The sequence below is a fragment of the Cololabis saira genome, chromosome 3, assembly GCF_033807715.1.
Source record: "Cololabis saira isolate AMF1-May2022 chromosome 3, fColSai1.1, whole genome shotgun sequence".
Lineage (NCBI taxonomy): Eukaryota > Metazoa > Chordata > Actinopteri > Beloniformes > Belonidae > Cololabis > Cololabis saira.
The window spans coordinates 50,171,701-50,195,202 of NC_084589.1; the positions used below are offsets into that span (position 1 = coordinate 50,171,701).

Here is a 23,502-nt window from a genome sequence, read left to right on the forward strand (position 1 = left end):
TGGAATTACTGTGCAGTTTTGTTGGGTTCCTGCCCACATGGGTGTTGATGGCAATGAGAAAGCAGACAATATTGCTAAAAGAGCATTGAAATTGAGTAGTGAGGTAATTATGGAAATTCCTTTTGGTAAAGGTGAAGCAAAATCATGAATCAGAAAGGCAGTGAGGGATTCATGGCAGAAGGTGTGGGACAACGGTGTAAAAGGGAGACATTTTTATAACATACTCAAGTCAATTAACGTGAAGGTTTTCAAAGGAAAGTGTAGGAGAGAGGAAGTCATCATTTCTAGATTAAGATTAGGTCATACTAGTTTAAAATCAACTCTGTATTTAATGTCAAAGTCCGTGTGTGATAAATGTGATGAGTGTGATGTCACAGAGAATGTAGAGCATGTGATTCTTAAATGTGGCAAGTATGAGGTAGAAAGGAACGCTTTAAGAGACAGGATGTACGAGCTGGGACGGGAATGGAGTTTAGTAGGTTATTAGGGAGGAGTGAGGTGATGAGGGATTGTTATAAGGAAATCCTTGTCTTTCTTAAAGATGCAGGGATAGATAATAAGATTTAAATGTGGTTATCTTATTTTATTTACGTATTTCCTTTTTTCCCCCCTTTAAGTTAGACTGTAACCTGGTGTAATAATGATCCTGATGTTACACACTCCGGTACAGCAGGTGGCGGTAGAACCTAATAACGTTGGTTGTGATCCGCCATTAAACCTAGAGAAGAAGAAGGAGAGGACGGTTCTGTTGTTTCCTTTCTTTTTCCTCTTCAACAATGTCTAAGGTGAATCATCTGAGAGAGTTTATCGGTCAGCGACTAACAGCAGCTGCTGTAGAAATATTGTCAGTGTTTGAAAAAAGCATCTTGGAGTATGAAGAAGAGCTCGACCGTCAGCGCAGACTGTTGGACCTCGCCTGGAAACCTGAAATCAGACTCCACAGAGTCGGTACGTAACCCTGGAAAGTTGAATGAATGAACACATGAGTATGACTGCTACAAGATCCCTTTGTTTCCAGTTAAAAGCCGTGGTGATGAAGCAAACCAACTAAATGGGAAACTCCCCAGCTCAAGCAGCTGCTGATGTGGGATTCGGAAACATCCCGAACTAACTTGTTGTTCTGTTTACTTGGTGCTGCCTTTCATGCTCCATTCACACTCTGGACCAGACTGAGATTTCACACTTTATGAATGAATGAATGGATGAATGTTTATTTCGAACATGTAAAAAATAAACATTAACATCTTCATATTCACATATGTTGGAAAAAAGGAGTAAGAAGAAGTCTACACTTTTTCCTAGTTCCTACCCCTTTATAACTCTATTAATTTACATTATTGCTATTATTATATCTACACAATATCCATATAAATATAGTGTATATAAATACTATGTAAAACATGCCTATTACTATAAAATCTGTTGTCAAATATCTTGGCATTTCCATCTCTAAAGATTCAGCAGAACGTGAAAATAAAAATGTGTGGAGGGTAATTAATGAATGCCAAACCAAACTTAACTCCTGGTTATTAAGAGACATCAGTTTATTAGGTCATATCTTCTTAACCAAAATGGAAAGTCTCTCCAGATGTATTTATCCAGCAAACTCGTTGTCTATTCCCAATAACGTAATCAAAAAGATTAATCGGGTTAACTTTGATTAAATCTGGAGAAAGAAAATGAATTACTTTAGGAAAACTGAACTGACCAAAGAATTCAAAGATGGAGGCCTGCAAGCTGTAGATTTAGATTTAATTAATGGAAAAAAAAAAGGCACTGGCAAAAAACGTGATGGTTGGAGGATGCTCATATAGGAGTTCATATCCAGGACTTGTAGTTAGATCGTTATTTATGACGCGGAAGAAGCCATTTCTAGAACAACAACTTTATTTTTCAACTGTCTCGATACCAACGCAGTAACACAAGAGTACAGTCACAGTGCCGCCTAATGGTCACACAGAGTAATGCACTTGTTTTCAAATATACTACCGTATTTTCACGACCATTCGGCGCACCGTGTGAAAAGGCGCAGCCTCATTTTTGTATCTCATTTTTAGATCTAAAACACACATACGGCGCACCGACCAAAAAGGCGCAGTCTACAGACACGGAGCTGCACACACGCGCGCCGCAAAACACACGCACTTGTTTTCAAATATAATACATAGATGAAGGTGAAGTCCGAAGATTCAGGACAAACTTTAAACCTCACAAATACAACCAAACAATCAACACTGGGAAGCACTTTTGACTTGTTAAAATGCTATCTTTTTGTCCCTTTTTGTAATTCCAGAACTCCCACAAGAGAATGTTTGTGAGGTGGAGGAGGACGGGGTTTTCAGTGACCAGCACCTGGATAACCTGGAGAGGAGCTGCAGCCCGGACCAGGAGGAACCAGGGCATCCACAGACTACAGAACTGGAGGAAGACTCCAGCGGTCAGGAGATGAAGCACGAGGACGTAGAGGTGGATGTCTCATTGATCAATGTCGCTGATGTGAAAGTTGAAAATGGTGAACCAGGACCAAACTGTGGCCAGCTGCTGTTGCACACTTCTCCTGAAGCTCAAAACAAAGATGAGGAAGGAACTGAAAGTTTACGCTCAGACTCCAGTAAAGCTGCAGATCCGGAGCCAATGAGACGACACGGGGACCACGAAGATGCTGCTGTCCCGTCAGACAGCAACTGTAAACCAAAGCTGACCAGGACCCACACGGGGAAGAAGGCGTTTTCTTGCAGCACTTGCAAGAAAGAGTTCAGTAAAAGTAGTATTTTAATAGATCACATGAAGATCCACACTGGCGAAAGGCCGTACCTGTGCAACACCTTCAACAAACCCTTTACTAAATCATCAGCTCTTAAAAGCCACATAATCACGCACATGGGCGAGAAGCCCTACATCTTCAAAACATGTGGAAAAAGTTACAGAGAACGTTCCAAACTGGTGATTCACTCAAGGATCCACACGGGCGAGAAGCCCTACATTTGCAAAACATGTGGAAAGAGTTACAGGCTACGTTCCACCCTGGTGGTTCACTCAAGGACCCACACCGGCGAAAGCCCGTCCCTGTGCAACACGTGCGGGAAAACCTTTACTAAATCATCACATCTTAACTGCCACATAACCACACACACGGGTGAGAAGCTTGACATCGGCCACAGGGTGCAGTTCCCCTGCATTCTAACTTCAAGGCTTGCCTGTGACTTTGACGTGGTCACATTGTTTTATTTTCTTTATATGTTTTTAGATGAGCTTATTGGAGTGGAGTATCTCTACAAGCAAACTGGTAAAGTGCTGCAGGATTACAACGTGGCCATTGAGCAGTCAGAGAATAATGTGGTCCAGGTGGATGAGAGTTTCATTGAGACTGAGGAGTTTGTAAACATGACCCTTCCATCCTTGGAGACAGTGCGAAGACCTGCCGTCTCACAATCGTCTGCAGCTGCTCCTATTCCACCACTTTCAGCTCCTCCATCTACCAGCTCCACATGTCTGCCAGCAGTTCCTCCTTCAGCTCCATCAACCAGCTCCATGTCTCTGCCAGCAGTCCCTTCTTCAGCTCCATCAACCAGCTCCATGTCTCTGCCAGCAGTCCCTCCTTCAGCTCCTCCATCTATCAGCTCCACATGTCTGCCAGCAGTCCCTCCTTCAGCTCCATCAACCAGCTCCATGTCTCTGCCAGCAGTCCCTCCTTCGGCTACGGCTTCTCCTTTGGACAGCCTACTGATGGCTAAATCCAGGCCAGCAATTCTTCCTGCTACTCAATGCTGTGAGTTTTACTGAAGTATTAATAGAACTTTTAGTATATGTAAATACACCAACTCTAAATACACAAATGGGTAGAAGTAAAATTAGCCAGGAACACATATACATTTTAAGTAATAACCTTGTTCTTCTATGTAGCCCCAACACAGCAACCTTCGTCAGGAGCTGCTGCTCAAGCTTCTGAAGCCTCCTCCTCACATGATGTAAGAAGGAATTTGAAAATAGGTATTAAAATTATACTTTGCTGCTGTGCATAGAGCTTATTGTATTTTTGTGTTTTTTTTCTGTTTTAGGATTCAGTTGGGCCTGACAACATCGAAGGGTATGGAGCAGTACAAGACTTGGCAGAGTTTTTGGTTGGCCTCAGACACCACCGTCTTGCCTTGAGTGGAGAAGAGGCCAACCAGGTCATCACCTTGTGGCAAATGCTGGGGGAGTACGACAAAAGAAAAACCATTTACCCAATACGTCACCGAACCAACCTGTCACAGGGTCGACTCAGGGCAACCAAAAAGATTGTGGCACCAGGTGTAGAGAGCACCAAAAGGTAGATAAATCTAAGCAAGAACAAGGTCTTGACTGTTTAAAAAATATATATTCACAATTCAAAATATCTAATTACAAAATAATAACACTGAAAACAGTCGTGTTTTAATAGTGTATATGGGATTCTATTTTTCAGATCTTTCATCGGGGCCCACAGTCCAGCTCAGTGGCCTGACTGTAACAGGGTGGTGGAGGCCGTCTTCCTGAGACTCTGTGCCCTCTACCCAAATGCTGTGCACTGTGATGGTAAAAAGGTGTCCCGGTTCACAATGATGGCTCGTTTATACAAACACATCCGGGAGTGTGTAATAACAAACAGTAGAGTGATGAGTGAGACCACCATCCAGCTCCCCGAAGTAAACGCTGCCACACTCACACAATGGTGAGTACCTCAGCATACTTCATATACAGTTCAGTACAGAAGGATTTGAACAATGACAGAATCTGTACAACTTTGCACCAAAAAAATGGATTTACAATGAAAACAATCAAGTGTTATCTTTCACCTTTATTGCTGCTGACAGCTTTACAGAGATTTTACTTTACCTCACATTTACCTGCATTTCTGAGGTAATTAAAGCCTTGAAAAGAAAGTACTTATCTTCTTATATATTTATTTTACACAGGTACAGCAGGCGCAGAAGGGGACAGGAACAAAAAATTCTGCTCCGGGGCGTCCCAGCTCCAGACCCACCCATGGCTGCCCCAGAAAAACTATGTCCAGCGGTACAGAAAGATCCTTCCCTGTTTTCAGCCAGTTTACTTCTGCCTCATCAATTCATATTGCCACTAAATACTGCTGGGGAAGCACATCTGAAAGGGAGGCCACAGCCCCAAACCATCTTCCCAACTCCACAGCCCCATCCACGGCTGCACTTCCTGTCACAACTGCCACCTGGCTATGTTGTCCCGTCTGCATCCTCACAGGTGACGGCTGCACCTGGATGCTCACAATACATACTTTCATATACACCATTATCATCACCATCCACCCAGACACAAGCACACAATGAAAGCGGACGTAGGAAACGGGTAGAAGAGCACACAGCCCAAGGAAAAAGAAAATACACCAGAAAGACAGATGTGATTATTTGCAGCAAGTGCAAAGAAAGCCGAAAAACGCCATCACACAGGCAGTATTTCGGCAACTGGTACTGTGGAGAAACAGAGACACAATCATATGATCAATGGAGGGCTGAATTGGAGAAAAAGGGCTACAGAAAAAGCAAAAAAACTGAAAACAAGGACCCTCCTGCTTCTTAAAAGTGAATTAGTTGGGTTTAGTTTATTTGGTGGTAACTTTTTTTGCTGTTTTTATGTTTTTGTGTTTGGGTTTAGCAGCTTTTTTTGCAGGGAGGAATATTGTTATTGTTATGGGTGTTTTTCTTTTTTATTTCTAAATATTAGTCATTACATGCCTTTTTACATCTTATTATAAAATATTAGTATTGTAAATATAAATTAGTGCCTTTCTACATCTTAACGTTACAGCTACGATTGTTATTGTTGTTATTGCTGTTTTATTTTACCATGTAAATATATATTTATACAAGTTAATAAAAGTTTATAAATATGAGTTAGCATTTATTGTGTTTTATTACTGTTTCTATTGTTTTATTAGTTTCTATTGTTGTTATATTACTTGTAGCGGCTAAGCCCAAAACTTAAAGCCACTGAGGGGCTGCATAGACAGGCTGGATTTAATTGACACGCTTGCTGCTCTACTGAACTTTGCGTCTGATGAAACAAATGACTTAAACTTCACTTCTTTTGTGATGTTCTTTTATTTATCACCTTTTCACCACTATCAAACAAAGTTACAGAGCAGGGCGGAGCAGAGCCTAGTGTAGCGGTCAAAAAACTATATGCTCCTCCGTCTAGCAACACCTGCCAGCTGATTGCAAGCTCTCACCTTTATACTAATTACAAGGAGGAAGTGAGTACACCTGTTGGCCCAATTTGGTATCATACAAACACACACCCACATAGAAATGGCTCCTACATTACTGTTTCTATTGTTTTTATTGTTATTATTTGTTATGTTGTTGTTATTGTAATTATTTCAATAAAATGTTATGTTTATAATTGATTTTATGACTTTCTTCCTCTTATTCTTTTGTTATAAACTCAAATAGTAAGATCCTTTAGAATCTATACAAGGCTAACTGTCCGAAATTGGACATAGCTTAGGGAAGAAAATGTGTAGAATTAACCTTTTATTTCTACCATTTCATTTGTTTTTACTCTTAAAAAAACGTTCTTGTTATCGGTAGTCCGATAGAATTCCCGGTTGAAACGGCTTTTTTTCGTGCGTTCCCGTGCTCGATCTCGCAATGTCGCGGGAGATTTTGATCATTTCTGGATGAGTAACATCGACTAATGTGCGATGTCCTTGGCGCAGCAGGTAGTGTAGCCGTCTCACAGCAAGAAGGTCCTGGGTTCGATTCCCGCTGTGCTGTGGGCGCTGAAGTGCGTGTTAGTTCCCCCATGACTTCAGAACCCACACCCTGGGTGGGGTTGGTGAAAGGATCTTTCTGTGTGGAGTTTGCATGTTCTCCCCGTGTTCCCTTGGGTAGCTAATGGGAGCTACCCTCACAAAAACATGCACCAGTCCTGGGCTATACATGCCCCCTCTGGCCAGCCGGGGCGTCAGATGGGGTGGGGAGGATCCGGCCGGAATAACGTGATCCTTCCACGCGCTACGTCCGGCCGGAGAAGCCACACCCTGTCTGGTGAAAAGATGCGGCCTGCTCACTCCTCAGGTTAAGGAGGAGACTTGAGCTCAGTGCAGGGCCCTCCCGGGGTTGGTAGAGGATGGCAATGCACAGGACTGTTAGGTAGGAGCACTGGGTGATAAAATGGGGAAAAAAACCGGGATAAAAACATAGAAAAAAAAAACAAAAAACATCAAAATCTGGGAAGTCACCTGGCCCAGACGGCTACCCCGTCGAATTTTATAAAGCCTTCTCTGTCAAATTGGTACCACTTCTACGTGAAGTATATGAAGAGGCTCTGCAGAATAAAACCCTGCCCTTAACAATGACACAGGCAACTATATCTGTACTCCTCAAAAAGGGTAAAGACCCACTGAAATGTGACTCCTACTGTCCAATTAGTTTGCACTGTTGTGATTACAAAATTTTAACAAAGACCCTTACAGCAAGACTCGAACCAACCATGCAAAACATAATCCACAGAGATCAAACAGGTTTTATGACTGGCAGGCAGCTAGCTGGCAATTTACGTCGTCTCTTTAACACAATGTATACACCAAACCATAACCATGCTCAAGAAGTTTTGATATCTTTAGATACATATAAAGCCTTTGATAGGTTGGAGTATAATTATTTATTTGCAGCTCTTGAAAAGTTCAGTTTTGGACAGAAATTTTGTAACTGGGTAAAGCTTTTGTATTGTAATCCACAGGCCTCTGTGCGGACCAATAATCTTACATCAGATTACTTTCCCATTCGGAGGGGCACAAGACAGGGGTGCCCCCTGTCACCCCTATTGTTTAATATCACTATTGAACCTCTCGCTGTGTGCTTGAGGGAGAATACTGGATTAGAGGGCATAGACCGTTGTGGGCTCAATCATAAACTTTCTCTATATTGTGATGATCTCCTCTTGTACCTCTCGCAGCCAGATACATCCATACCTGTTGCATTAAATGTGATTACTAAATTTGGGGTAGTCTCCGGCTATAAAATACATTTTTCCCATAAGCTCAGCCGCAAAGCAGAGGTCTTTTGACATGTTCCCATTTACGGTTACACATGACTCTTTTAAATATTTAAGTGTCCAGGTTACTGAGAAATTCAAGGATTTATTCAAACACAATTTAAGGGTGGCACTGGACAGAGCTAGACAGGATTTGACAAGGTGGTCGTCCCTTCCACTATCTCTAGCAGGAAGAATGAACTCCATCAAAATGACTATAATGCCACGATTTTTATTTCTTTTTCAGACAATCCCTATATTCATTCCTAAGGCATTCTTCACTGAACTGAATAAGTACATATCCGTCTTTATATGGAATAGAACTGTGCCACGTATTAGAAAGGCATTCTTAGAAAGGCCAAGGGAAAATGGGGGTCTGGCATTGCCAAACCTGATGTATTACTACTGGGCGGCTAACCTCCACGCCCTCTCATACTGGAACAATATTCTAGCTCCCCAAACTCATTGGCTGCCTTAGCTTGTGCTCCGATGCCAATTAGTAAGCGCTATCACACAAATAATCCGGTAATCTGGGGGCTCCCTCCGAATTTGGTCACAATTCAGAGTGCATTTTGGATACAAGAAATCACTTTTGTCGAGTCCTATTCTGGCTAACCCCTTCTTCCCTCCCTCTTTCATGGACCCGGCATTTAAATTGTGGAAACGTAGAGGCTTCATATGTGTAAGGGCTTTCTTTAAAGACTGTTCTTTCATGTCATTTGAATATTCAAAGGCACATCACAAAATTCCAAAAACTCACTTCTTCAGGTATCTGCAGATTCGAATTTACATTAAGACATGTTTCTCACCTTCCCTAACACCTACAGAGATGTATTATTTTTGTTTGTTTCCATCTTTTGTCAATGTGTAGTTGTCTATATGTCTGAGATGTTCTTATGTGTGATATTTGTAATTCATAACACTGAAAACTCAATAAAAATATTTGTATAATAATAATAAATCCGGGGGGCATGGTGGCGCAGCAGGTAGTGTAGCCGTGTACCCTGGGTGGGGTTGGTGGAAGGATCTTTCTGTGTGGAGTTTGCATGTTCTCCCCTCACAAAAACATGCACACAGTCCTGGGCTATACATGCCCCCTCTGGCCAACCGGGGCGGGAGAATCCGGCCGGAGAATCCTCACCCTGTCTGGTGGAAAGAAGCGGTCCATCACTCCTCAGGATAAGAAGGAGACCTGAGCTCAGTGTAGGGCCCTTCCCGGGGTTGGCAGAGGATGGCAATGCCCAGGACTGTCTAGGTAGGAGCACTGGGTGATGAAATGGGTAAAAAAAAAGACAGGAGTGGACAGCTAGGCCTGGGAGGATAACAAATTTTGCTGGACGATATATTGTCCCACAAATTATTGACGATAAACAATATTATTGTCGACATTGTCGAGACCAAAATGAGCACTTATGTAATGTTAATATATCATAATAATGCAAGTACACCCTTTCAAATGTAATAATTAAACCTTTATTTGGCATTGGAGAACTTTTAAATATGCAAAACAAATAAAACAAGCAAATGGGAGGTTCGAGCCTTCGTGCCCCAAAGTGCAGACCGTCGGGATGCCCGGACCTCCGCACCCCTTGCAGAAACCACCACCCCCCAAACAGCAGCTCTCACCCGCGGGGGTGAGAGGAAAAAAGGAGTGCCGTCTCCGTCGAGCCCCCCGCTTGCGCGGTGGACTCAGGTCTCCGCGCTGACCGCGTACCACTGCGCCTGCGAAGGCCGGCGGAGGCGGACACACGCTCCCATCCACTTGGGGGATCTTGGCGGTGGACATGTGGGGTGACGGAGCTCCGGCTCGTCCCCTCGCTGCGCCGGCGTGCCCGGCAATCACCCGAGCACTGAGCCGCGGGCTGGAGGGAGAGAGATGGCCGGCCTCCGGGCCGCCACCGCCCCTCTCCTCTCCACCCGTGCCCCCTTTTTTTTTTGCCTACGACCTCAGATCAGACGAGACAACCCGCTGAATTTAAGCATAATACTAAGCGGAGGAAAAAAAACTGGGGTCCGGTCCGCGCAGTCTGCCCGATTAATTGATTTATTGATTATCGTCCCAGGCCTATGGACAGCTGCCCCCGGAGGACGACAATTGCTTCGGGGGGTTTATGTTTATGTTCATGTTCTGGTTCTCTGGAAAGCGTCTAGAGACAACATCTGTTGTATTAGACGCTATATAAATAAAATTGAATTGAATTGAATTGAACAACATGAGCTTCATTTGTCACGAGTCACCAGACTTCTCCTCCGGGTGATTTTTCATGTGACTGAGCAAATCAATTATGCAGCTAAAACCTTTGTTGCACGTCTTGCACAAATATCGCAGCTCGTCTGCGTGCGTGGTTATGTGGCGCTTAAGAGCTGATAATACAGTAAAGGTTTTTCTGCAGATGTTGCACACGTACGGCCTTTCACCGGTGTGGGTCCTCGAGTGAATCACCAGGCCAGAACGTTGCGTGAAACCTTTTCCACATATTTTGCAGTTGTAGGGCTTCTCGCTCATGTGGATCCTCGAATGAACCACCAGGCTAGACCGTTGCGTGAAACTTTTTCCACATGTTTTGCAGATGTAGGGCTTCTCGCCCGTGTGCGTGGTTATGTGGTTTTTAAGATGTGAAGAGTGTCTAAACGATTTTCCGCAGGTGCTGCACGGGTACGGCCTTTCACCAGTGTGGATCTTCATGTGATCCATTAAATTACTACTTCTACTAAACTCCTTCCTGCAAGTGCTGCAAGAAAATACCTTCTTCCCCGTGTGGGTCCTGGTCATCTTTGATTTACAGTTGCTGTCTGACGGGACAGCAGCATCTTCGTGGTCACCGTGTCGTCTCATTGGCTCCGGACCTGCAGTTTTACTGGAGTCTGAGCGTAAACTTTCAGTCCCTTCCTCATCTTTGATTTGAGCTTCAGGAGAAGTGTGCAACAGCAGCTGGACACAGTTTGGTCCTGGTTCATCATTTTCAACTTTCACATCAGCGACATTGACCAATGAGACATCCACCTCTACGTCCTCGTGCTTCATCTCCTGACCGCTGGAGTCTTCCTCCAGTTCTGTAGTCTGTGGATGCCCTGGTTCTTCCTGGTCCGGGCTGCAGCTCCTCTCCAGGTTATCCAGGTGCTGGTCACTGAAAACCCCGTCCTCCTCCACCTTACAAACATTTTCTTGTGGGAGTTCTGGAATTACAGAAAGGGACAAAACGATTGGATTTTAACAAGTCAAAAGTGCTTCTCAGTGTTGATTGTATTGGTGAGGTTTAAACTTTGTCCTGAATCTTCGGTCTTCCCCTTCATCTATGTACCGTATTTTCCCGACCATAAGGCGCACATAAAATTCTTCTTTTTTTTTTTTTAAATGTGCTGCGCACCCAATGAAACGGTGCGCCGTATCTATTACCTGTATTACGGTAATGTAAGGTGGACGGCCACCATGAGAACGGTAAAGGGAGAAGGGGGCGTGTGAAGCACCTGTGAGTTGCGGACGTGAATGAGACCATCCTCAAACTGAAAGCAGAAGCGCTGGCGGAAGAAATTAGAATTGAACATTTTCATGGAGGTCTGTCTTGTCTTGGTGCTTTCGCTTCATGAAATGGTGCCAGCGCCGGGGAAAGACGGGATCCGCGCCGGGGAAAGACGGGGTCCGCGCCGGGGAAAAGACGGGATCCGCGCCGGGGAAAGACGGGATCCGCGCCGGGGAAAGACGGGATCCGCGCCGGGGAAAGACGGGATCCGCGCCGGGGAGAGACGGGGTCCGCGCCGGGGAAATCAAACTAAGTTTTGCTCCCGCTCTATTTTTAAATAAGCACACTTGTGTGCTTGTGTGTGTGTTCTGCAGCGGGTGTGTGTGTTTTGCAACACGCGTGTGTGTTTTGCGGCACGCGTGTGTGCAGCTCCGTGTCTGTAGACTCCGCCTTTTGGGTCGGTGCGCCGTATGTGTGTTTTAAATCTAAAAATGAGACACAAGAATGAGGCTGCACCTTTTCACACGGTGCGCTGAATGGTCGTGAAAATACGGTAGTATATTTGAAAACAAGTGCATTACTCTGTGTGACCATTAGGCGGCACTGTGACTGTACTCTTGTGTTACTGCGTTGGTATCGAGACAGTTGAAGAATAAAGTTGTTGTTCCAGAAATGGCTTCTTCCGTGTCATAAATAACGATCTAACTACAAGTCCTGCATATGAACACATATATGAGCATCCTTCAACCATCACGTTTTTTGCCAGTGTCATCTCACATCTCACACTGTGACCTGCATCTTTTCTACAAAATAAACGATTAAGTCTAAAGCATGAAATTTGAACGGTAAAGTTGCATCTTAGTAACAGTTCAATGCCTCCCAGTTTATTAAAAATGACTCTGAACTGAAATGATCTGAATCATCTACTGTATTAATGAATGTGTTTACACAGGACTTGATTATATTTATTATTCATTTTTGTTTTTTTAATTTATTTTTTCTTTTTTCTCTTATTTATTTATTTATTTATTTATTTATTTTGGTTTAATTAATGTCATGAAAAGTAAAAAAAGGGGGGAAAATATTGATAATTATATTGTTATTGTAAATCTTTTTTTCTTTTTTTTAAAGCCCTCAATAAAGATATCTATATAAAAAAATTACTCTGGGGATATGATACCAAAAGCTCTTATTGTGTAGAAAACATTTCAACCAGTTCCTTTTTTAGGTTTCCATTAATAAAATCTAAATCTATAGCTTGCAGGCCTCCATCTTTGAATTCTTTGGTCAGTTCAGTTTTCCTAAAGTAATTCATTTTCTTTCTCCAGATATAATCAAAGTTAACCTGATTAATCTTTTTGATTACGTTATTGGGAATAGACAACGAGTTTGCTGGATAAATACATCTGGAGAGACTTTCCATTTTGGTTAAGAAGATACGACCTAATAAACTGATGTCTCTTAATAACCAGGAGTTAAGTTTGTTTTGGCATTCATTAATTACCCTCCAGACATTTTTATTTTCACGTTCTGCTGAATCTTTAGAGATGGAAATGCCAAGATATTTGACAACAGATTTTATAGTAATAGGCATGTTTTACATAGTATTTTTATAGACTATATTTATATGGATATTGTGTAGATATAATAATAGCAATAATGTAAATTCATAGAGTTATAAAGGGGTAGGAACTAGGAAAAAGTGTAGACTTCTTCCTACTCCTTTTTTCCAACATATGTGAATATGAAGATGTTAATGTTTATTTTTTATTTTTTATATACATGTTCGAAATAAAAAATAATTAATTCATTCATTCATAAAGTCTGAAATATCAGTCTGGTCCAGAGTGTGAATGGAGCATGAAAGGCAGCACCAAGTAAACAGAACAACAAGTTAGTTCGGGATGTTTCCGAATCCCACATCAGCAGCTGCTTGAGCTGGGGAGTTTCCCATTTAGTTGGTTTGCTTCATCACCACGGCTGGAAACAAAGGGATCTTGTAGGAGTCATACTCATGTGTTCATTCATTCAACTTTCCAGGGTTACGTACCGACTCTGTGGAGTCTGATTTCAGGTTTCCAGGCGAGGTCCAACAGTCTGCGCTGACGGTCGAGCTCTTCTTCATACTCCAAGATGCTTTTGTCAAACACTGACAATATTTCTACAGCAGCTGCTGTTAGTCGCTGACCGATAAACTCTCTCAGATGTTTCACCTTAGACATTGTTGAAGAGGAAAAACAAAGGAAACAACAGAACCGTCCTCCTCAAAGGAATCGCTGCTCTTCTTCCTCTTCTTCTTCTTCTTCAATGGTGTTTATTGGCGGTTGGCAAACCAACTTGAAGGTGCATTACCGCCACCTACTGGACTGGAGTGTGGAACAGCAGACTAGCAGACAAAATAATAAAAAATAAATAAGAAAAGAAAAATACTAATAAAATAAATGAATAAAATAAAACAAAAACTAAATAAGGAAATCAAATCCTCTCCAGTATCCCTGTATCTTTCAGATATGCCATCAAATGCTTGAGCATAACTCCTGACTCTGCTCCCAGCAAGTTCCCCACATGTAAAGCCATCCTGGCTTCCTCTGCTGCTGCTGCTAATGTCCTTCTTTCCACCTCAGATCCTCCACAATCCAACAACACATGCTGAACACATTCAGCCTGCCCACATTGCTCACATCTGCCATCAGGGTGTTTTCCTATTTTGTGCAGTGTATTGTTCAGTCCTGTGTGCCCTATCCTGAGTCGTGTAATGACTGCCTCTTCCCTCCGGTTCCTGCCCCTCCTTCTTCCCAACCCAACTGTTTTCTGTATATTGTAAAGGTGTCTTCCCGTGTCTTGGATGTCCCAGTATTCTTGCCGCACTTTCCCCACATGTTTCTTGATTATTGATTTACCCTCTGCCCTACATAATGGAATTTCTGTATCTACAGTGTGTGATTTGAGTGTTTGTTTGGTCAGAATATCCACTCCTTCATTCCCTTCTACCCCTACATGGGCAGGAACCCAAATGAAGCAAACTGTCAAACCTCTTGTGCATTCTGTGAAGTAGATTATGTATTTTATATATGAGATCTTGCCTACATGACTTCATGGTTTTAATACTTGTAAGAGCTGCCCAACTGTCTGATGCTATTGCTGTTTTGTTATGGTTGTTTTCTTCTATCCATTCCAAGCCTAAAATGATAGCTGCAAGTTCAACTGTATATACTGATAAATGGTCTGTGGTTCTTTTCTTGATATGTGTTTTGTAGTGTGGAATGAAAACTGCAGCTCCTGTTCTTCCAGTATCAGGGTCCTTTGACCCATCAGTGAAAATTAATATTTAGTCTGAAAAGTGTTGTTCCAGATAACTTTCAGCTGCCCTTCCCTCGGAAATCTGCCTCTTCCTTTTCTTCAATTGTTGCTGTATGTCAAAGTTTACTGACGGTTCTATGAATACCCAGGGAGGAGTACATGAATATGGGACTGTCGGACTGAAGTGTATATGACCTAAACCTGCTTGTACTGCTTTTATGTTTCCTACCCACCCAAAACTCATAATATTTGATTTATTATGTTCCCAACAGTCCTCCAGGATGGCTTTAGCAGGATGGGAATCACTGCTCACGTGTTCCGTTCGCTCAAAACCTCCGACCTTCCACCGGGTGTTACAATCTGGAGTTCCGATAGAGCTCACGGTTCTACGGATAGTTCCTTCTCGCAGTTACAGTAAATATTTAATTTACCAACGAAATAATTAGAACAAAATGCATACAACATTTTTTTCATCACTGGTTTACTACGACTTCTGTCATTTAGCAGACGCTTTTATCCTTACTAAACGACCTGTTAACACTCAGGCTCTCTACAAGAAGGGCCAAAGCCGACTCCACCTGCTGCGCAGACTGAGGTCCTGGAGTGAGGGACGGCCTCCTGAGGACCTTCTATGACTCTGTGGTGGCGTCGGCCATCTTTTATGGTGTGTCTGCTGGAGCAGCAGCATCACTGCAGCAGAGAGGAAGAGACTGGACAAGGTGGTGAGGAAAGCCGGCTCTGTCCTGGGCTGCAGTCTGGACCGGGTGGAGGTGGTGGGGGAGAGGAGGATGGTGGCTAAGCTGTCCTCCATCATGGACAATGTCTCCCACCCCCTTCATGAGACTGTCAGAACCCTGGAGAGCTCCATCAGAACCCTGGAGAGCTCCATCAGAACCCTGGAGAACTCCATCAGAACCATGGAGAGTTCCATCAGAACCATAGAGAGTTCCATCAGAACCATAGAGAGTTCCATCAGAACCCTGGAGAGATCGATCAGAACCCTGGAGAGCTCCATCAGAACCCTGGAGAGCTCCATCAGAACCCTGGAGAGCTCCATCAGAACCTTGGAGAGCTCCATCAGAACCCCGGAGAGCTCAATCAGAACCATGGAGAGCTCCATCAGAACCTTGGAGAGCTCCATCAGAACCCCGGAGAGCTCCATCAGAACTCTGGAGAGCTCCATCAGAACCCTGGAGAACTCCATCAGAACCCTGGAGAGCTCCTACATCAGGGGTGGGCAATTCCGGTCCTGGAGGGCCGGTGTCCTGCAGGTTTTAGATGTTTCCCTGCTTCATTGCACCGTGATACAAGTGAGAATTGTGCAGCCCTGGATGACAAGCTGATGACAATGATTAATTAGAATCAGGTGTGTTAAAGCAGGGAAACATCTAAAACATGCAGGACACCAGCCCTCGAGGACCGGAATTGCCCACCCCTGTCCTACATTGTTTTCTGAGCTAAATGCTGGTTGTACTGATCACGCTGTACCAATAATCTGCGTCACTGACAACTTTCCTCTTGTTGCTGCACTACACTGCAAAAACTCAAAATCTTAACAAGAATATTTGTCTTATTTCTAGTTAAAATGTCTCATTTTTAGTCATAAAATCTCATTACACTTAAAACAAGAGTCATTACCAGAAAAATAACTTATTTGACAATTTTCACCTGTTTCAAGTACATTTTCACTTGAAATAAGTAGAAAAATCTGCCAGTGGGACAAGATTTATCTTCTCATTACAAGCAAAAAAATCTTGTTCCACTGGCAGTTTTTTGTACTTATTTTATACATATTTTAAGTGAAAATCTACTTGAAATAGGTGAAATTTGTTGTTTTTTCCAATGATGAGTCTTGTTTTAAGTGTAATGAGATTTTTTTTTTTACCAAAAATGAGACATTTTAACTGGAAATAAAACAAATATTCTTGTTAAGATTTTGAGTTTTTGCAGTGTAAAGTCTTTTTTGTTTTTATTATTACGATAGATTGTTCACTCTTGGGTTTATGTTGAGCTTTTATAACTCACCACCAGGGGGCACTGCTGCTCTTTCCACATATGGAGATATTTCTAATATTTCCACATATTCCAGAATTATAAACAAAATGATTCATCCATCTAAAACGAAAACTTAATTACATTTTCATGATTATTTCTGACTAAATATGAGTTGAGGTAAAAAGACATTTACTCCTAAACGGATGTCTGATATAAAAGGGTTAAATCCAAAGTCTGTCCTCTTCCTGGAATCTGATCCCGATGATCCTCCCTCTTCTTCCTGCTCTCCAACCTGCAGATCTGCAGCTTCAACACGGATCTCAACATCAGCTTTAGAATAAATCTTGTGTCAGACGAGTTGTAAATCTAGTACAACTTGATTTTATACATGTGATTAAATAATACTGTTAATTTCATATTATGTATATAATATGAAAAACGTACACAAATATGTTGTAACTTTAGCTTGTATAGTTACAATAACAGCATGGATCATTTGAATTGAGTTGTTTTGACTTAATTTGTCGGATGAATTATCACGATAATCTGATGTACGTGCAGCTCAGATTTTAAAATGCATAAAGCCTTTTACAGTTTTCAGCTAACTAATTTGGATACCGCAATGTCGTATTGTATCGTGACTCAAGTATCGTGATGTGTATCCCACATTACACTCATTTCCTCATTCATTTGAAAACCAAATGTTCTTGTTTTCTAAATCATAAAAACATTTTAGGGGAAATAAAAGCAAACTGTATCTGACTGCACTGACTTCTGAAATCTTCAAGGTTTTTTGTTTAATGCTGCAGACATTAAAGTTTATAAAATGGTGACAGATGGTTGGCTGTTCTGTTTCTGACGTGTTGATGGTTGCGTTTCTTCTTTTGTCCTCGTTTCTCTGAAGTTTCTTCATGTTTTTCAGAGGAACGTTGTAAAAACTGAACATGCAAATATATCGAACTTGGTCTAACCTCTGAACGGAGTAGATGGAGAGAGTTTAACAACATGGAGCTATAGATTAACTTTACAAAGAGAATGTGAGTGAAGAAGAAACAGAAGGGAAAAAGAACGTGTGAGAGAGGCTTTGTAGATGAACGAAATAAACTGTCATGTTTAAAGAAACTTCAGCACATACTAACAGCTCTTTATTTGCACCGTGGAGACTGCAAGTTACAAACAGCAACAAATAAAGATTTTAAGAAGGAACAGGGATTCAAACAAACTCAATGCAGAACTTTAAAAAAAAAAAAAGTACACAACCACATCGTTCCCTCTGCGTCAAGTTGACGGAGAAGCATAAATCCGGGTTGAACCTGCAACCTTTGTGGGGAGGGGATTAGGCTCATCAGCCACAGGAGGTGGTGGTTGGACTTCTGTGTGTTCTTCTTCTGTGGGTCAGACAGGAGTGGACAGCTGCCCCCAGAGGACTACAACATTCAATTTCAATTCAATTTTATTTATATAGCGTCTAATACAACAGAGTTGTCTCTAGACGCTTTCCAGAGACCCATACCCAGAACATGACCCCCGAGCAGTTATTACATAAACAATGGCAGGTAAAAACTCCCCTAGTGGGAGAAAAACCTTAAGCCAAACAGTGGCAAGGAAAAACTCTCCTTTAGGAGGGAAGAAACCTTGAGCAGGACCAGGCTCGTAAGGGGGGACCCTCCTGCCGAGGGCCAGACTGGTGGGTCAGGGATGGCAACAGCACAGCAGGCAGGTGGAAGCAGCAACGGGATGACCAGGGGTGGGGACCGCAGGCCAGCATGCAGCTCCCGAAGCTCCGGCCCAATCATCAAGTCCCAGGTTGGGGTGCAGGGTCGGGGAAAGGTTGAAAAGGGGGAGGGCCAGGGAGAGGAGTCTTGAGGGACGAACCTTCTCCCCCGCCCAAAAGGGGCCGTTACCCTGCCCCCCTCACTCCCACATGAGCTTCATTTGTCACGAGTCACCAGACTTCTCCTCCGGGTGAATTTTCATGTGACTCAGCAAATCAATTCTGCGGCTAAAACCTTTTTTGCACTTCTTGCACAAATACGGCTTCTCGTCCATGTGCGTGGTTATGTGCTGTTTAAGAGTTGATAATTGAGTAAAGGTTTTGCTGCAGGTGTTGCACAGGTACGGCCTTTCGCCCGTGTGGATCCTCGAGTGAATCACCAGGGTTGAACGTTCTGTGTAACTTTTTCCACATGTTTTGCAGATGTAGGGCTTCTCGCCCGTGTGCGTGTATATGTGGCTTTTAAGATGTGATGATTTAGTAAAGGTTTTGCTGCAAGTGTTGCACAGGTATGGCTTTTCGCCGGTGTGGGTCCTCGAGTGATCCACCAGGTGGGAACGTTGCCTGTAACTTTTTCCACATGTTTTGCAGATGTAGGGCTTCTCACCCGTTTGCGTGATTATGTGGCTTTTAAGATGTGATGATTTAGTAAAGGTTTTGCTGCAAGTGTTGCACAGGTACGGCCTTTCGCCAGTGTGGATCTTCATGTGATCCATTAAATTACAACTTTTACTGAACTCTTTCCTGCAAGTGCTGCAAGAAAATACCTTCTTCCCCGTGTGGGTCCTGGTCAGCTTTGATTTACAGTTGCTGTCTGACGGGACAGCAGCATCTTCGTGGTCACCGTGTCGTCTCATTGGCTCCGGATCTGCAGTTTTACTGGAGTCTGAGCGTAAACTTTCAGTCCCTTCCTCATCTTTGTTTTGAGCTTCAGTAGAAGTGTGCAACAGCAGCTGGCCACAGTTTGGTCCTGGTTCACCATTTTCAACTTTCACAACAGCAACATTGACAAATGAGATATCCATCTCTACGTCCTCGTGCTTCATATCATGACAACTGGAGTCTTCCTCCAGTTCTGTAGTCTGTGGATGCCCTGGTTCCTCCTGGTCCGGGCTGCAGCTCCTCTCCAGGTTATCCAGGTGCTGGTCACTGAAAACCCCGTCCTCCTCCACCTTACAAACATTTTCTTGTGGGAGTTCTGGAATTACAAAAAGGGACAAAAAGATAGGATTTTAACAAGTCAAAAGTGCTTCCCAGTGTTTGGTTGTATTTGTGAGGTTTAAACTTTGTCCTGAATCTTCAGTTTTCCTCTTCATCTATGTTGTAGGTATTTGAAAACAAGTGCATTACTCTGTGTGACCATTAGGCGGCACTGTGACTGTACTCTTGTGTTCTGCGTTGGTATCGAGACAGTTGAAGAATAAAGTTGTTGTTCTAGAAATGGCTTCTTCCGCGTCATATATAACGATCTAACTACAAGTACTGCATATGATCACCTATATGAACATCCTCCAACCGTCGTGTTTTTTGCCAGTGTCATCTCACATCTTACTAGTTCTAGTTCTAAGTTATAGAGTGTATAACAAAATAAATGTTGACCGGTTTGAGAAGCAGGTTGATGACAGCCTATGGCAGTGGTTCTCAACTCCGGTCCTCGGGACCCCCTGCCCTGCATGTCTTAGATGTTTCCCTGCATCAACACACCGTGATAAAAGTACCTGTGTCATCAACAGAGCTGTGCAGACTTTGATGACAAGCTGGTGACGACTGTTAATTAGAATCAGGTGTGTTGATGCAGGGAAACAACTAAAACATGCAGGGCAGGGGGTCCCGAGGACCGGAGTTGAGAACCACTGGCCTATGGGATGATGGATACACCCATGATGATGTTGAACAAGCATATCAGTCATTTTTCAAGTCTTTCAACTCTGTATTCAACAGGTGCTTTCCTCTTGTCAGCAAAAAAGCAAACAAGGTCTCTGCATTTAGAAAACTCTGGTTTACACCAGATCTCCATAAGTCTCTGAAAGTTAAGAATAGATTGTATAAGAAATTCATCAGTAATCCATCCCCAATTAATATAGCAAATTATAAGACATTTCGTAACAATTATAATCATCTTGTTAGAACTGCCAAGAAAAAGTAATTTTCCGACAAATTCAATGAGGCTTCTAATAACATAAAAACTACCTGGGGAGTCGTTAACCAGCTTCTAAATATGAATAAGTCTACAACCACTCTTCCATCTCAATTTGTTGATGAAAATCGAGTCAACTCTGACCCATCTGACATTGCATATGTTTTTAACAATTATTTTGTTAATATTGGTACAGTTCTTTCAGAAAGGATAACTCCTATAGCCGGGTCTCCATCTGAGTTTCTGACGGGTTCCCATCCTTCTATTCAGAGCTTCAAGCCCACTACAGAGAAGGAAATCTTGGACATAATGATGTGCCTGAAAGACTCAGCTGCTGGTCATGATGAGGTCAGATCTAACTTAATTATTAAAACTAGACATTCAATTGCTAAGCCTTTTACCCATATTTTCACCAAATCTCTAGAAACTGGAATAATATCCAATGACTTCAAAATTGCCAAAGTAGTCCCTGTTTACAAATCTGGAGACCATAGTGTATTTAGTAACTACCGGCCCATTTCTGTTCTCCCAGGTTTCTCAAAGATCCTGGAGAAATGGGTCTATAACAGAATGATGAAACATTTGCAGGACTGTAATATACTGTATAAACACCAATATGGATTTAGGAAAAATTATTCTACAGAAATGGCTTTACTTCAATTGGTTGATAAAATTCACACTGCAATCAATAAAAATGAATACACTTTGGGAACCTTTCTTGATTTATCCAAAGCTTTTGACTAGGGGTGGGAAAAAAAATCGATATTTCAATATATTGTTGTGCTCCCTGTTTCAATAAATAATCGATATACTGTCGGCTAATATCGATATTTAATTACAACACACTTAATGGTTTACGCGGTTGTCACCGCACTATTGTTCAAGCTCTGCCCCGCCCGCCCCCGCTGCCCTCGTGAGCAAAACAAACATGCCGCCTGAGAAACCAGCTCAGAAAATACAGAACCACAGTTTACTCCGTACAGACAGCGGGCTGAGCAGCACTGTTAATGCTGGAAGTTACTTGCTGTTTGAACCGGTGTTTATGCTGCCATGTGCGTTAATCTCCGCTCGCACAGACAGCCAGCTGCGTTAAGAAACGGACCCCGCTCCGCTCGCGCTCCGCTCGCGCTCCGCTCGCGCTCCACGTGAGGAGAGCGCGTCGTACTGTAATACAAAATTATTCCACCTATTACAGACGCCGTTAAAGTAAATGATCGTCAGTCTTTTTGTGTTATGACGTTTATGCTTTTCACTCTGTAAGTGATCCTCTCTCGTATCCTTCCGTGTCCAGTCAACCGTGTGCTGGGAAAACTTGCAGATCATTGAATCACCAGTCACGTTACACACGGACACGGACACTCTCATACACACTCAGACACACGCCCACCCGTGCACAACCAGTGTTCAGTGCTTTGGATATTTCAGCTTAAATTTCAAAATGTTATATTAGTTCAATGAAGTTCATATTATTTATATTTATTATAGCTTGTTTGGTTTCTTCTGTTATCGGATACAGTTTGTCATGACATGAGTGAAAAATGCCTGATGCTTCATGGCAATATGTGTGTGTGGTGACAGAATAAATTAGACAGGCTAAAAGGATATTGGAAAAGAAGGGATATTTTTAAGCCTATTTGAGTTATTTATTTCTTAGTTATTTCACAATAATTATTTGTGAAATTATTATTTAATGTATTTAATTATTACAAAGCAGTGCACTGTCCTGGTTTATATAAAACATGTTATTAATGTTCATGCACTTTAATTAGTCCAGCTGTTCAGTGTTTACATTTACAAGCCTAGGAGACAGTGAGGAAATATACAAATGCACTTTCTTGTATGAAGTTTTGGCATTGAATAAATGCATAACTACAGACGTTTTCCTTTTTATAGGTATTTTTTCTTTTTCAGTCCCATATATCGTGATATATCGCTCTTACCGATATATCGATATATCGATATATCCAATATCAAAAATATCGTGATATTATCGATATCCTGGGCCACATATCGCCAAAGTATCGAATTGGGACTTACCCGTATCGTCCCACCCCTACTTTTGACACAGTTAATTTTGATATTCTTCTTCAAAAATTATTACACTATGAATTTGCTGGAATCACTCATGTGTGGCTTTTCAATCATATTCATAACCGTCAGTAATTTGTCATCATTGACCGTAAATCATCAGAGGGCCACCTTAAAATGCGGGGTCCCGCAGGGGTCTATACTAGGGCCCCTGTTATTTTTGATTCATAAATGATTTGGCCGCAGCCTTGTCCTCCTTGTTTCCTGTACTTTTTGCCGATGATACAAACGTATTTATTTCACATAATGATTTTCATCTCTAATGGGAAAGGCTAACCATGATTTACAAAACATTTAAAAATGGTTTAATATTAACAAAAATCACTGAATATAAAAAAAATCTAATTTTATTATATTTGCATCAAAAAATAAAATATATTGTAAATCTAACACTGGTCTGTCTATAGGAGACGACCCGCTCACTCAGGTTACATCAACAACCTTCCTTGGTGTAATTATCCATGAAAGTTTAAGCTGGAAAAACCACATCAACCATATCTGTAAAAAAATATCTAAATCTATTGGTATTATTGGCAAATTCCGTAGTTTGGTGAATGAAAATTGTCTCCCAACTCTTTATTATCGCTTGATATATCCATATCTCATTTACTGTAATATTATTTGGGGAGCTACCTACAACACACATCTTCATAAACTTCATATGTTGTAAAAAAGATTCTGCAGGATTGCCACACACAGTAATTGGTCTGCTCATT

At 42.2% G+C, this 23,502-nt stretch overlaps 2 protein-coding genes across 2 annotated transcripts in view; one reads left to right on the forward strand and one right to left on the reverse strand.

Annotated features, from left to right (window-relative positions):
• Positions 1-2,784: 2,784 nt before the first annotated feature.
• LOC133440758 (Krueppel homolog 1-like) lies at positions 2,785-5,242 on the forward strand. Its single transcript, XM_061718075.1, has 6 exons — positions 2,785-3,136; positions 3,248-3,769; positions 3,904-3,968; positions 4,059-4,312; positions 4,448-4,693; positions 5,239-5,242. The coding sequence occupies exons 1-6, from the start codon at positions 2,785-2,787 to the stop codon at positions 5,240-5,242; spliced, it is 1,443 nt and encodes a 480-aa protein (XP_061574059.1).
• Positions 5,243-5,436: 194 nt separating this feature from the next.
• Positions 5,437-23,502, reverse strand: part of LOC133440759 (zinc finger protein 436-like) — a 32,378-nt gene continuing 14,312 nt past the window's right edge. Inside the window, exon 2 of the mRNA XM_061718076.1 lies at positions 5,437-5,465. Coding sequence (XP_061574060.1) covers positions 5,437-5,465 — 29 coding nt within the window. The remainder of the gene's footprint in view (positions 5,466-23,502) is intronic.